The following is a 14457-nucleotide window of genomic DNA, read 5'->3' as shown; positions in this document are numbered from 1 at the left end:
ACAAGCTGGGGGTGGGAAGGGGTTGGAGAGGGAGAAGCAGGCTCCCCGACAAGCAAGGAGCCCGATGTGGGTCTTGATCCCAGGACCCTAGGGTCATGACCCAAGCCAAAGGCAGACACTTCACTGATTGAGCCACCCAGGCGTCCCTGCCTCAGGCTTTTTCAATGAGTTTTATTAAACTTAGGAATTACTCTGTGTTCAGTATGTTGAGCTCCTCTCTGAACAGTTATGAAAAGGAAAACCTGTTATAAACATTAACTTCTGTTACTGCTGATCAATGACTGTGATTATTACTGATTTCTTTCTTTAGGTTTTTCCTTTGAAATAATAAACTTGAGAACCTGAACTACTTATTATGAATACATAGATTATGTTTTTCATGTATGGATTTCTATCAGTTATGAACTATCAATAGTTTTTTATTATCCAAGTTATTTTAGATTTGTGTAATGAAGCATCTCTATAAAATATTTACAAAGAACTGAACTTTGAAAAATTTTACATGAGGTTTCTGAATTACGACTTCGAGCTTTAAGCTTATTAGAAGTTAAGTGAGATTATAGTATTTTAGTGGTGCTTCATTGTTCTCGCCATCTTTAGAATTGTGTGTGATTTTTTAAAAAGTAGAATTTTGGAACCTTTTGTTGTGTGCTTTCTGTTAGATTGAGAAAGCACAATCTGTTGACTTAAAGGCAAAGTAAACATTTTTAGGAGTTTATCAGTGTCCCATAAAGGAAACAAACAAGAAAGTCTTGAATGGGGAAAGATGATGGCATTACTTTAAACATATGTTAAAAATAGACCAGAAGAGATCCTGAACAGGAATCTTTGTAAGCCTTCCTTAGTGTGCTTTCAGTAACAGAAGCAGATAAACTATTTTATTCTGTAATTACTGAGAAAATTCACTGGTAGTTTTCCCCACATGCAACCAAATAGCATAAACAGAGCTCTGAGATGGGAACTTCCATTTCATTTTTGACAGTGATTTCCCTCAACTCTGAAGACAAAACCCCTTTTACAACTCTGAGCTAATTTTCAAACATTAGTTTCCCACATGGGTGTTTTAAATAAATTTGAAAATGTTTTGCTGTTTATATTAAACTCTGGAAACAAATATGAATGAGATGGAAATTTCTATCCTAAAGTTTAGTATATGGGCTAGAATTCCCAGTTTACCTTAGGAAAAAACCCACATACATGCACACGCACACACGTATGTTTCTGATTTAAACAATATCAGATCTTAAGAAATGGAAACTATGTAAAAGTTGCCTTAATAGGTTTTTTTTCCTTCCATCTGTGTCCTATCCTTGTCATACTCTGCCAGTTAGGGATATTTAAAGAAAAAAAATTTTTAAAGTTTTTTAACTTTAATTTCAGTTAGTTAACATACAGTGCTAAATGAGTTTCAGGTGTGCAATATACTGATTCAACACTGCTCATCACAGCAAGTGCACGCCTTAATCCCCATCACCTATTTAGCCCACCCTACAACCCCTCCCCTCTGATAACCATAGTTTTTTATCATTAAGAATCTGTTTCTTGGTTTGTCGCTCTCTTTTTTTTCTCCTTTGCTTGTTTTGTTTCTTAAATTCCACATATGAGTGAAATCATATGGTATTTATCTTTCCCTGACTTTTTAAAATAAAGATTCATTTGAGAGAGAGAGAGAAACAGAGAGAGCACAAGCAGGGGGAGTGGCAGAGGGAGAAGCAGACTCCCTGCTCAGTAGGGAGCCCAATGTGGGGCTCGATCCCAGGACCTGGAGATCATGACCTGAACCGAAGGCAGACGCTTAACCATCTGAACCACCCAACCACCCCCTTCTGACTAACTTATTTCACTTAGCATTATATGCTCTAGCTCCATTCATGTTGTTGCAGATGGCCAGATTTCATTCTTTTTTATGGCTGAATAATATTCCATTCCACACACACGCATCTTTATCTATTCATCAGTCAGTGGATGCGTCTGCTGCTTCCATATCTTGGCTGTTGTAATAATGTTGTGATAAACGTAGGGGTGCATGTATCCTTTTGAGTTAGTGTCCTTGTATTCTTTGAGTAAATGACCATGCTGGATCATAAGGTCGTTCTCTCTTTTTTTTTTTTTTTAAGATTTTATTTATTTATTTGACAGACAGAGATCACAAGCAGGCAGAGAGGCAGGCAGAGAGAGAGAGGAGGAAGCAGGCTCCCCGCGGAGCAGAGAGCCTGATGCGGGGCTCGATCCCAGGACTCTGGGATCATGACCTGAGCTGAAGGCAGAGGCTTAACCCACTGAGCCACCCAGGCGCCCCAAGGTCGTTCTCTTTTTAACTTTTTGAGGAACCTTCACACTGTATGCCACAGTGGCTGTACCAGTTTGCATTCCTAACAACACTGCATGAATGTTCCTTTTTCTCCACATCCTTGCCAACACCTGTTGTTTCTTGTGTTGTTAACCGTTCTGACGGGTGTGATGTGATACCTCATTATAATTTTGATTTATATTTCCTTGATGGTAAGTGATAATGACCATCTTTTCGTCTGTCTGCTGGCCATCTGTATGTCATCTTTGAAGAAATGTCTGGTCATGTTTTCTGCTCATTTTTTAATTGGATTATTTGTTTCTTGGCTATTGAGTTGTATAAGTTCTTTATATATTTTGGATACTAACCCTCTATCAGATATGTCATTGTGAATGTCTTCTCCCATTCTTTAGGCTGCCTTTTAGTTTTGTTGTTTGTTTCCTTCACTGGGCAGAAGCTTTTTATTTTGATGTAGTCCCAATATTTTATTTTTGCTTTTGTTTCCCTTGCCTCAGGAGACATACCTAGAAAGAAGTTGCTATAGCCAATGTCAAAGAAGTTACTACCTGTTCTCTTCCAGGATTTTTATGATTTTAGGTTTCACATTTAGGTCTAATCCATTTTGAATTTATTTTTTGTGTGGTGTATGAAAGTGGCCCAGTTTCATTCAGAAGAATGTTGCTGGGCAGTTTTCCCAACATCATTTGTTGAAGAGAACATCTATTTTCCATTGGATATTCCTTCCTGCTTTGTTGAAGATTAGTTGACCGTATAATTGTGGGTTTATTTCTGGACTTTCTGTTCTCTTCTGTTGAACTCTGTGTCTATATTTTTTCCAGTACCATACTGCTTTGATTACTACAGCTTTGTAATATAACTTGAAGTCAGGAATGATGATGCCTCCAGCTTTGCTTTTCTTTTTCAAGATTGCTTGGGCTGCTTGGGATCTTTTGTGCTGCCATACAAGTTTTAGGATTATTTGTTCTAGTTCTGTGAAAAATGCTATTGGTATTTTTTAGGGATTGCTTTAAATGTGTATATTGCTTTGGGTATTATAGACATTTTAACAATGTTTGTTCTCCCAGTCCATAAGCATGGAATATCTTTGCATTTCTTTGTGTCATCTTCAAATTCTTTCATCAGTGTTTTATAGTTTTCAGAGTACAGGTCTTTCATCTCTTTGGTTAGGTTTATTCCTAGGTATCTTATTTTTGGTATAATTATAAATGGGATTGTTTTCTCAATTTCTCTTTCTGCTGCTTCATTATTGGCGTATAGAAATATAACAGATGTCTATACATTGATTTTCCATCCTGTGACTTTACTGAACTTGTTTATCAGTTCTGGCAGCTTTTTGGTCTTTTGAGTTTTCTATGTATAGTATCATGTCATCTGTAAGTAGTGAAAGTTTTATTACTTTTTTACCCATTTGGATGCCTTTTATTTCTTTTTCTTATCTGATTGCTGTGGCTAGGACTTCCAGTACTATGTTGACTAAAAGTGGTGAGAGTGGACATCCTTGTCTTCTTCCTGACCTTAAAGGAAAAGGTCTCAGTTTTTCCTCATTAAGGATGATGTTAACTGTGGGTATTTCATACATGATCTTTATTATGTTGAGGTATGTTCCCTCTAAACCTACTTTGTTGAGAGTTTTTGTCATGAATTGATGTTGAACTTTGTCAGTTGCTTTTTCTATGTCTGTTGAAACAACCATATGGTTCTTATCCTTGTTCTTAACTGATGTCATGTATCACACTGATTGATTTGCGAATATTGAACCACCCTTGCAACCCAGGAATAAATCCCACTTGATCGTGGTGAATGATTTGTTTAATGTATTGTTGAATTCAGTTTGCTAGTGTTTTATTGAGAATTTTTGCATCTATATTCATCAGGGATATTAGCCCATAGTCCTCTCTTTTTAAAAAAATTTTTTTATTATGTTCAATTAGCCACTGTATGGTACATAATTAGTTTTTGATGTAGTGTTCAGTGATTCATTAGTTGCATATAACACCCAGTGCTCATCACAACATATGCCCTCCTCAATACTCATCACCCTGTTACTCCCACACCCCACCCTCCTCCCTTCTGAAACCTTCAGATTGTTTCTCGAGGTCCATGGTCTCTTATGGTTCATCTCTCTCTCTGATTTCTACCACTTTGGATTTTCCTCCCTTCTCCCATGGACTTCCTTCCTGGGGGAGGGGCAAGATGGTGGAGGAGTGGGGGACTCCATTTCAACTGGGCCCCTGAATTTAGCTGGATATCCATCAAGCCATTCTGAACACCCACAAAATCAGCCTGAGATGTAGGATTATATGTCTGCCCTCTACGGTGGCAGAAGATCATCAGCTGGGAGGTACAAAGGACAGAGTTGTGATTGTGTGAACAGCTGTGGTTCTCTTTTTTAGTGGTGTCTTTATCCAGTTTTGGTATCAGGATAATGCTGACCTCAGAATGAATTTGGAAATTTTCCTTCCTTTTCTGTTTTTTGGAATAGTTTGAGAAGAATAGGTATTAACTCTTCTTGAAATGTTTGGTGGAATTCACGTGTAAAGCCATCTGGTCCTGGACTTTTGTTTGTTGGGAGTTTTTTGATTATTGACTCAGTTTCTTTGCTGGTTATCAATCTGTTCAAGTTTTCTCTTTCTTCCTATTTCAGTTTGGTAGTTCATATGTTTCTAGGAGTTTATCCATTTCTTCTAGGTTTCCAACTTGTTGGCCTGTAGTTTTTCATAATATTCTCTTTTGCTTATTTGTATTTCTGTGGTGTTGGTTATTATTTTTTCTTTTTCATTTGTGGTTTTATTTGAGTCCTTTCTCTTTTTTCGTTAATAAGTCTGGCTAGAGGTTTATTAAATTTACTGATTTATTTCAAAGAACCAGCTTCTGTTTTCATTGATCTGTTCTATTGTTTTTTTTTTTTTCCAGTTTCTATATCATTTGTTTCTGCTCTATCTTTATTATTCCCTTCCCTCTGCTAGCTTTGTTTTGTTGTTGTTTTTTTTTCCTAGCTCCTTTAGGTGCAAGGTTAGGTTGTTTGAGATTTCTCTTGCTTCTTGAGGTAGGCTGTATTGCTATAACCTTCCCTCCTTAGAACAACTTTTGCTGCATCCCAGAGGTTTTGTACTGTTTTGTGTTTTCATTTTCATTTGTTTTCATGTACTTTCTTATTTCTTCCTTCATTTCCTGGTGACCATTCATTGCTTAGTAGCATGTTATTTGACCTCCATGTATTTGTGGTCTTTCCAGATTATTTTAAAGAAATTTTTTTTTTAAGTTGTGTGTACTACAGTGGCTTTAGAGTGTCAGTTCCCATCAGTGCTGTGCAGTGAGGTTCTGATCAATATCTATGGTTGCTCCATCTAAATATCTCTTTATAAAGTAAATCTCTCATATGAACAGGAATCTAGCTAATTGTCATGTGATTCAACACATGCGGAAATTATTTTTCAAGGGGAGGGGTGGTAGATACAGACATGTCCCAATTTGCAAGGTGGCAAAGGTGGTGTAAGTACTATATAGCAATATTTGTATCCTGTGACTACTTGACAGTTTTCAAAGACTTTTCATGTATGCCACCCCCATTGATGCTTACAATAATCCTATTTGTAATTATAGCACCATTTGTTGAAAAGACTTTCTCCTTTGAATTGCCCATGTACCTCTGTTTAAAATCACCTGACCAGGCTTATAGCATATTAGGAAGCAATATATATATGATAATATTAACAAAGGATGGGGGAGGAAATGGAGCTATGTAGAAACAAAGGCAATTATGATACGGTTTCACTCATATGTGGAATATAAGGAATAACGCAGAGAACCATAGGGGAAGGGAAGGAAACATGCATGGGAAGGAATCAGAGAGGGAGACTCTGGGAAACAAATTGAGGGTTGCAGAAGGGAGGGCAATGGGGGAATGGGGTAGCAGGGTAATGGGCATTAAGGAGGACACGTGATCCCATGAGCACTGGGTGTTATACGTAACTAATGAATCATAGAACACAACATCAAAAACTAAAGATGTACTATATGTTGGCTAATTTAACTTTAAAAAATTTTTTAAATAAAAAAAATAAAGGAAATGATATTAGGGAATAACTTGAAGAAATGAAGAGTACCAGAAATATTAAATATATAGGTTAATAATGGTTTTTTATCCTTTTTCCTCTTAACTTTTTTAAAAGATGTAAGATTGTATAAAGCAATAATTATAACCCTGTGTCATTGAGTTTATAATATACAGACATGATATATATGACAATAGTAGCACAAAGGAGGGAGAAAGGAATGAAACTATTGGAGTCATTTCTATAGTTTGTTAGAATTAAGTATTAATCTGAGATTAATTATGATAAATTAAGAACTACTGGAACTACTGGAACTGGAACTACTACTTAGAAACTTAAAAAAGTATGGTTAAAGAAAACATAAGGAAATTAAAATGCGCTAGAAAATGTCTACTTAATAAAAACGAAAGTGGTAAAGGATGAACCAAGAAACAGGAAAGACATGTTATATAGAGAGAACAAATAGCAAACTAGCAGATATAAATCAACAATATCAATATTAATTTTATTTTATTTTTAAGACTTTATTTATTTATTTGACAGAGATCACAAGCAGGCAGAGCAGCAGGCAGAGATAGAGGGGGAAGCAGGCTCCCCATTGAGCAGAGAGCCCAGTGTGGGGCTCGATCCCAGGACCCTGAGATCATGACCTGAGCTGAAGGCAGAGGCTTAACCCACTGAGCCACCCAGGCGCCCCTCAATATTAATTTTAAATATGAATCATCAAGTACTTTAGTCAAAGGGCAGAAGTTGTAAGATTAGATATAAAAACAAGATCCAACTATATGCTCTCTGTAAGAGTCACTTTACATTCAGAAACGCCAATTTTGGAAAACTTTCAGCGATTTCTTCTACACTGCTAGAGTCTGAATGTGTCCTCCAAATTTCATACATTGAAATCCTAACTGCCAAAGATGAAGATATTAAGAGGTGGGATCTTTGAGAGGTCAAGTCATGAGGGTAGAGCCCTCATGAATGGAATTAGTGCCTTATAAAGGAACCCATGAAGATCCCTTCCCCCTTTCACCACATGCGGACACAGTGAGAAGATGCTGGCTTTGAAACAGGAAGAGGACATCCACCAGAACAAGAACAAGGTCAGGGTACCTTGATCTTGGGCTTTCCAGCCTTCAGAACTGTGAGAAATAAATTTCTGTTGTATATAAGCTACCTAGTGTGTGATATTTTGTTATAGCATCCTGAATGGATTAAGACCTATACCATTTTCTTTTCTTTCCTTCTGTAATTCCACTTACATATATGTTAAACTGATATTGTACCAAAGGCCTCTGATGTATTTTTTTAGATTCTTGTTTCTCTTTTTTCTTCAGTTAAGTTTCTTGTGACCAGTTTTAAAGCTTACTAAATCCTTTCTTTGGTCTATGGCCAGTCTATCATTAACCCTAGTCAATACTTTGAGGTTATATATACTTTTTAATTTTAGAATGTCAGTTTTCTTTAGAATTTTCATTTTTCTACTTAAATTTTTTATCTTCTTACTCATTGTTTGTGTTTTTTCCTCAATACCCTAACATATTTATAATGCTTTAGCTATTAATTCCAACCAATATCTGAGTTTTTCAACAACCTTAGTTTTTCTGAAGGTCTTCTTACAGTGACTTTTTGCTCTTGATTATTAGATACCTTTTCTTGCTTCTTCACATAGCTTAGAATTGTTCCATGTATCCAGATACTGTGTATAAATAAAAGACTGATGTTGATGTCCATGCCCCCGTGGGGCTCATCCTTTCCTCTCTCTGGCAAGTAGGGTCATGGCCTGATTTAGTCAATCTAACCAGAAGTCAAAACGAGTCATGGCTGAGTTGCAACTTTAGTTATCCCAGTTTTCTTCTGGTTTCAGATGTCTTAAGAATGGGATCAGAACGCTCTCTTCATCAGGGCTTTGTGATTAGAGCTTGCTTGCTATTTTCCAGTTCCTTCCCCAGCTTCTCATGCTGTCATGTCACTTAAATGCAGTTTAAGTCCCATAAGGGAGAATTGGTGAACTGGAGGGACTGGTGTCACTCTGGATTTCAGTCCACCATGCTAGTTCATGTGTAGCTATTAACCAGTATTGATGGTTTCCTTTTGTCACAGTGAAGTTGCTTGCCCATGACTGGCTCATTCTTCTAGCTACTGGGCCTACACTCAACAGTTGCCCTTAGAGATAGAAGTGGCTTATCTCTTGGTCTCTCCTTACCTGGAAAGGGCTCATTTCTCATTAGAATTTATTTCCTTTACCCTTGTTTGTGTTTACATTTCTCTTATGTCTTTAAAGAAAAATGTCATATTTTTAAGCAAATTGGGTTTTTTTTTTCATTGTTGTGGTAGGAATAGTGGTCTTTGATTTCTTCTACATTCTAATTAGAAGTAGAACCTCCTTCTCTGAATTTTGAATAAATAATATTGAAAAAAAAAAGTACACTGCCCTTACGAGCATTTCTTACAATTCTTACTTTGAACCTTTTCTGCAGTATGAAATGGGGGTCAGCAAACCTTTTATGAAAGGGCCAAGTAGGAAATATTTAGGCTTTGTGGACAAAAGGGCAAAATCAAAGCTATTATGTAGGTACTTATACAACCATTTCAAATGTACCATTTACAGATCTAGAGACCATTCTTAGCTCAAGGGCCATGAAAAAACCGATGACTATGGTACACCAAGTTCTGTTATGGAGACAAGTGATAAAATAATTAAAATGTTTTGATGAACAAAAAGCAAGTAAATTTCAGGTACTTTTAAGAAATTGAATTCTAGGGAGTTCTTTGGTATACCGTCTACCGTGGTATCTACAGTATTAAGTACCAAAAATGATAATCCTGATCTGTCAAGATACAGCTTTTATTTGGTGTAATAGAATTACATAATAAACTTTAGAAAAGTATTTGTCAGAAATATATTTAGCCATATGAAATCTTCATTCAGAAAGCTTCACTCATTTACTCTGCTCAAGTATTCTACTACAATATTGGGCATATTGGACAATTTTTTTTTTTTAGCTTTGATACTCAAAATGGGTATAATACAGTGGAAAACAGACACTTAGAAGTATGAATGCAAGGTAGTGTATACCGTAATGTAGGTTCGCACAAGCTTCCTCCACAGGGTAAGATATATAACTTGGCCTAGAGTTTGGGGTAAGGTGACCTGGAAGAATTAGGAGATGATGATGATGCTTTTTTAACTCTTGAAAGAGAATTAATATTTTGCCAGGTGGAGAGATTTTATACATCCGGTAAATGTTGCCTAACAACTGAAGATTTACTATATCGTTGACTTGACTCACTCAAGGTCATTTTAGAAATGCTTTGACTATGAGGAAAACAACTGAGAAATGCAGTCTCTCCTTAAATCATTACATGTCTGTGTAAACTTAAATGAGATAGTAAGTAAGCAGCCTTTTGTAACTGTTTTGACAAACTAGTTATCACTGTATGACATATTATAAAGTGATTAAGTAATAATTTAGCAGGAATAATTTAATTTCAGCTTATCCAGAAGTTTATTGGTGCTTTTAAATCACTGAAATCTCCAGTCTTCTGCTACAGATTTTTTAAAAAAGCATTATAATTATTGTAGTAAGAATACTTCAAAGCAGAGATTTTTCTTTTTAGATTCTTTATAAATTCAATAGCTAATAGGATGGGTGAAGAGTGACCATAGAATTTTTACTAAGTGATGGGAAGTAGAACTTAAGGGGATAAATCACACATTTGCTAAAGAAAAGAAGAGTATCGAGTTATTTATGTATTCAGTTATAGCATGTTAATATGCCAGTAAATCTTTTTCCAATTTCTGGAGAATTGGTTAGTTTAATGGAAAATAAAACAAAACAAAACAAAACCAACTGATCATTTTTTATTTGTCTTTTTAAGAAAGCTCCTCTGGAGGTTACACTTTACTGAATTACTGAACAAGGCTTTGTAGAATAGGTAATAAGGATTTTTCGTTTGTGGTAAACAAAAGTTAATAGCACTTGGAAGTATATAGGAAGTACTAGATTATTTTCCATAGCAAGCAAACTGAAAGCCTTTATAACATTGATGCTCGATAGACAACTTTACAAGAAAAAAAGTTTTCTCTCTACATTTTTCTTAGCTTTTATTAAGTATCAGATACATAGTGAGAACCATAAAAATGTCTATATTCATGTCTAATAAGTCTGACCTTCGAAAGACCGAACAGAAACAACTACCTACAGAAAGATCATCATCACATCTTTATTAGTACCTTCTCCCCACAAGAGGCCTGAAAGAACTTTATAAGGATAGGGCAACGATTGGGTAAATTTTGAGTCAATAGATAATGTATAGCCATTTAAAGGTGGTAGTGATGGACACCATATGGAAACATGGAAATGTTTATTATCTATTTTCTTTAAAAGCAAACCCCAATATCATGTTGTTCCACGATATGCTACCAAGTTGGAAAATGAATGCCCAGGATCTGTGGGCCGTAGGTGCACTGGATATTGTTAGTGCCCCATTCTGTAGGTTCCTGAACACAGTCTGCTTCTTTCATGTGTGATGCTCAGGAGAGATGGGTAAATCCAAAAGAGGACTGAAAGTCAGTAAATGGCTCTTATTTGCAGGATTTTCTACATGAGACACCAACTCTAGAGGTTTATATTTGAGCCTTCAGACATTTCCTTAGTATTATGGATATAATGTTATTGTCTACCTCTTCCCCAAGATTTTACAGTGTTTGATCTTATTATTGATTGAGTGACTATGAATCCTAAATATACTGTGTTGTTGTTTTTTTGTTGTTGTTGTTGTTGTTGTTTTCAGGATAAGGGAGATCTTGAAGGCATCTCGAAAACTGCAAGGTGATCCAGATTTGCCAATGTCTTTTACTTTGGCCATAGTGGAGTCCGATTCCACAATAGTCTATTATAAACTTACTGATGGATTTATGCTGCCAGACCCTCAGGTCAGTTTTGAGCAACTGTCAGTAAACAGTGAAAAAAAGAGGAAAATAATGACATGATTTTAAGTGTGAATCAAGCCATTCAGCTTCCTTTGCAATATGAAAATTCAAGAAAATAATGACCTGATTTTCACACCTCAGAAATTTGGCTGTTTTGTTTAAAGTAATATGTTCCTAGTTTGCACAAAAATAATTAGACTATTAGTCTCCCAGAGTACTTCATAAAGTCATGATATTATTTGATAATTAACTGAAGTGGAATGTAAAGGCTCATAATGGCTTTAGCCAAAAGAGCACTTCTTTAGAAAATGTTAAATTTGTTGACATTTTGACAGGAACCTTTTAATGAAATAAATGTGTTATGTATGATTTCCTTATATACTTTGTTGGTGTAGTTGAGATAATTACATTAAATATCTTCCTGATTTTGCTTTTTAAAATACCTTATATATTGGGGGAAAAGTCTATCCTGATCTTTTTTTTTTTTTTATGTTGCAGAATATTTCCCTTAGAAGATGACACCTGTACTCCCTGATGCTCACTGTGGAATTGGATTTGAGATCCATCAGCCTGGTTCATCTTTTATCTCAGAGATAGTTAGGGTTGACTTAGCTGGTCCCATTCCATAAGTTTTTCTTTTTGAAGAATAAAACTTTCCCAGATAGAAGAATTTTTTTGTTCATAGGTATAGGGTAGTTGCTCTAGAACTTTTTTTACCTGGACACAGTTTAATTACAGTTATATACAAGTTGGTGCTTAGGATGTGTTCAGAGAGGTGGAACACGTGTTTCTTCTCTCATCCCCCACTCATAGCTGCCTCATTGTTCCTTGCTGTCTCTGCTAACACATTGTTGAGACGGTCACCTTTCTCTAATTCAACCCTCTCAGTGCCTTTTGGCCACTACAGGTAGCCTGCGATGGCATTTCATGGACACATGGACAACTGGAGAGGTTGCTCAGTCTGCTTTTAAATCCCCAATAGAAAGTAACGGTTTTTTTTCCATTGGTTTTTATGTGGCATTTACTGTTGACTTTAAATCAGAAGCAAAGATATGCTTATCCAGAGTATAAAGTTACATACATGCTAGATTAATAGGGACCAGAGAGGTGCTACTGATTAATTACTTCCTACCTAAGTAAAGGAAGTACTAGGCCTTGCTTTCCATTCTTATTACCACCACCCTTATTATATTGTAGTTAGAATATTACAAGAAAGATAGTAAGGGACGGTGTCAGACTTAAAGACATCTTTATTAAATAGACTCAGTTACTCCACTTTTGTGGAGTTATTCCCAATACCTCCCAATTATATTGCCTAAAAAATTATACACACAGAGATATTCCAAGTGGCATTAATTATAATGGCCAAAATAATAGATCCCTTAAAAGTTTTAGGAAGGGGTCAGCAAACTTTTTCTGCAAAGGGCAGAAAAGAAAGATTTCGCAAACCATATAGTCTTCGCAAATCATATAGTCTCTCTTAAAACTTCTCCAATGTGTGTTTATAGTATAAAAATAACCACAGACAATATGTAAATAAATAGGCATGGCTGTGTTCTAGTAAAACTTCATTTACAAATGCGTGGCCATAATGTGCCAACCCCTGGTAAAGGAAATGGTTAATAAACAGATAGCCAATGAATGGTATATTATATATATATTATTAAAAATTAATAATAAATAAAAAACACGAGAAGATATTTAATTAAAAAAGCAAGCTATGAATGGCATATGAATGGGGTTAGGGTCATGGCTGTCAGTAACACACCAAGCATATAATAAAAGGGTGACAAAGTAAATTACTATTCCTATAATAGGGTGTCAGAGCAATAAATGGGTGACTTTTTCTTTAGTATTTTAATTTTTTCTTTATTTGTATTACTTTTTTAATAATGTTTTAAAATAAAAAAAATCTTGAGATCTGTATTCGTTATCTGTCATTGCATAATATTATCACAAACTTAGTAACTTACAACACCCATTTAATATCTCAAGGTTGGGTCCTTTGTAAGGCTGTAGTCAAGCCAATCTCCTCTGAGGCTTTTCTGGGCAAGGGTCAGCTTCCTCCCTCCTAGTTCGCAGCTTTCTGTTCCCTGTGGGCTGTTGGACTGATGGTCTGTTTCTAGGGGGCCGTTGGCAAGAGGCCACCCTCAACTCTTTGCCATATGGGCCTTGCCCGCACATCTGGTTCCTTCCTCAAAGCCAGCAAGGGAGACAGTTTCAGCAAGATGGATCTTGTAATCATACTATGTGGTCACGTACATCCTGTTCTCTTGGTTAGAAGCAAGTCACGGCTACCTACTCTAGAAGACAACAGGAACAAGAATGGAAAAATGGCAAAAAGTAGAAACATTATAAAATGGTGTAAAGCATCGTTCTTGGTCTGTAGTAGTTCCTGACTGCTTTCCTTTGATGATATTTGAATTTCACATTTATTCTTGATGAAATATCTTGGCAATTCCTTCGGACTCCCTCTGCTTTCCCAGAAGGTCCGAAGATGTACCCATTCAGAATGATATATGTTTCTGTGACTCTGGTTGGCACTTTGCAGATCTAAGGATCTTAAAATGGTTTATGATCAATTCTTGGGGTCTCTGCCATTTGATTCCTTTTGAGGCTTTTCATCACAGTGTGAGAAAAACAGGCTGCATTCTCAGAAAGAAATGTAAGGCTTAATGAACGTTAGATTTGTATATCTGATCTGGTGACCAGTGAGCCCCTAGGCAACTACAGGACCTGAAGTATCTTCTGGAGTTGACTCGAAAAGAGGATTCCCACAGAAATGCTTAAAATTAGGCCTTAGTCTCACTGTATGTCCTGGGATGTCTTCTCTCTTTCAGAATATTCCCTGCGTACCTCACCAAAGCTGTTCGGCCCAAAGCCAGCCAGATACCTGCTAATATGAATAATGGTCTGGAACAGTTTGGAAAGGGAGACAACCCAGCTGTTGACTGTCTCATTTCACTAGGTAAAGTGATTTGTCTTGTGTGATCAAGTCACTGTGTAATTGCAGTTAATTTTGTCTCTTGTTAGGCTCTGGGCTGCTTAAAAACACAGCAAGGAACCAAGTCCTTTTTTTTACATCTGTGTATCCCACCACATACCACAAACCCACACACACTAGTCTCTCAGTAAATGTTTAGTGAATGAATGAATGCAGA

The 14457-nt window shown here is 36.2% G+C and overlaps 1 protein-coding gene across 1 annotated transcript in view; it reads left to right on the top strand.

The window, feature by feature from the left end:
- TSEN15 (tRNA splicing endonuclease subunit 15) overlaps nucleotides 1-13222 on the top strand; it is a 34087-nt gene extending 20865 nt beyond the window's left edge. The window contains exons 4-5 of the mRNA XM_080823993.1: nucleotides 11158-11299; nucleotides 11795-13222. Coding sequence (XP_080680119.1) covers nucleotides 11158-11299; nucleotides 11795-11815 — 163 coding nt within the window. The 3' untranslated portion in view covers nucleotides 11816-13222. The remainder of the gene's footprint in view (nucleotides 1-11157; nucleotides 11300-11794) is intronic.
- Nucleotides 13223-14457: the final 1235 nt, after the last annotated feature.

The sequence above is a fragment of the Martes martes genome (genome assembly GCF_963455335.1).
Source record: "Martes martes genome assembly, chromosome: 15".
In the NCBI taxonomy this organism is placed as follows: domain Eukaryota; kingdom Metazoa; phylum Chordata; class Mammalia; order Carnivora; family Mustelidae; genus Martes; species Martes martes.
Note: the sequence above shows the minus strand (reverse complement) of the source record. Positions and strands in the feature narration are given on the sequence as shown.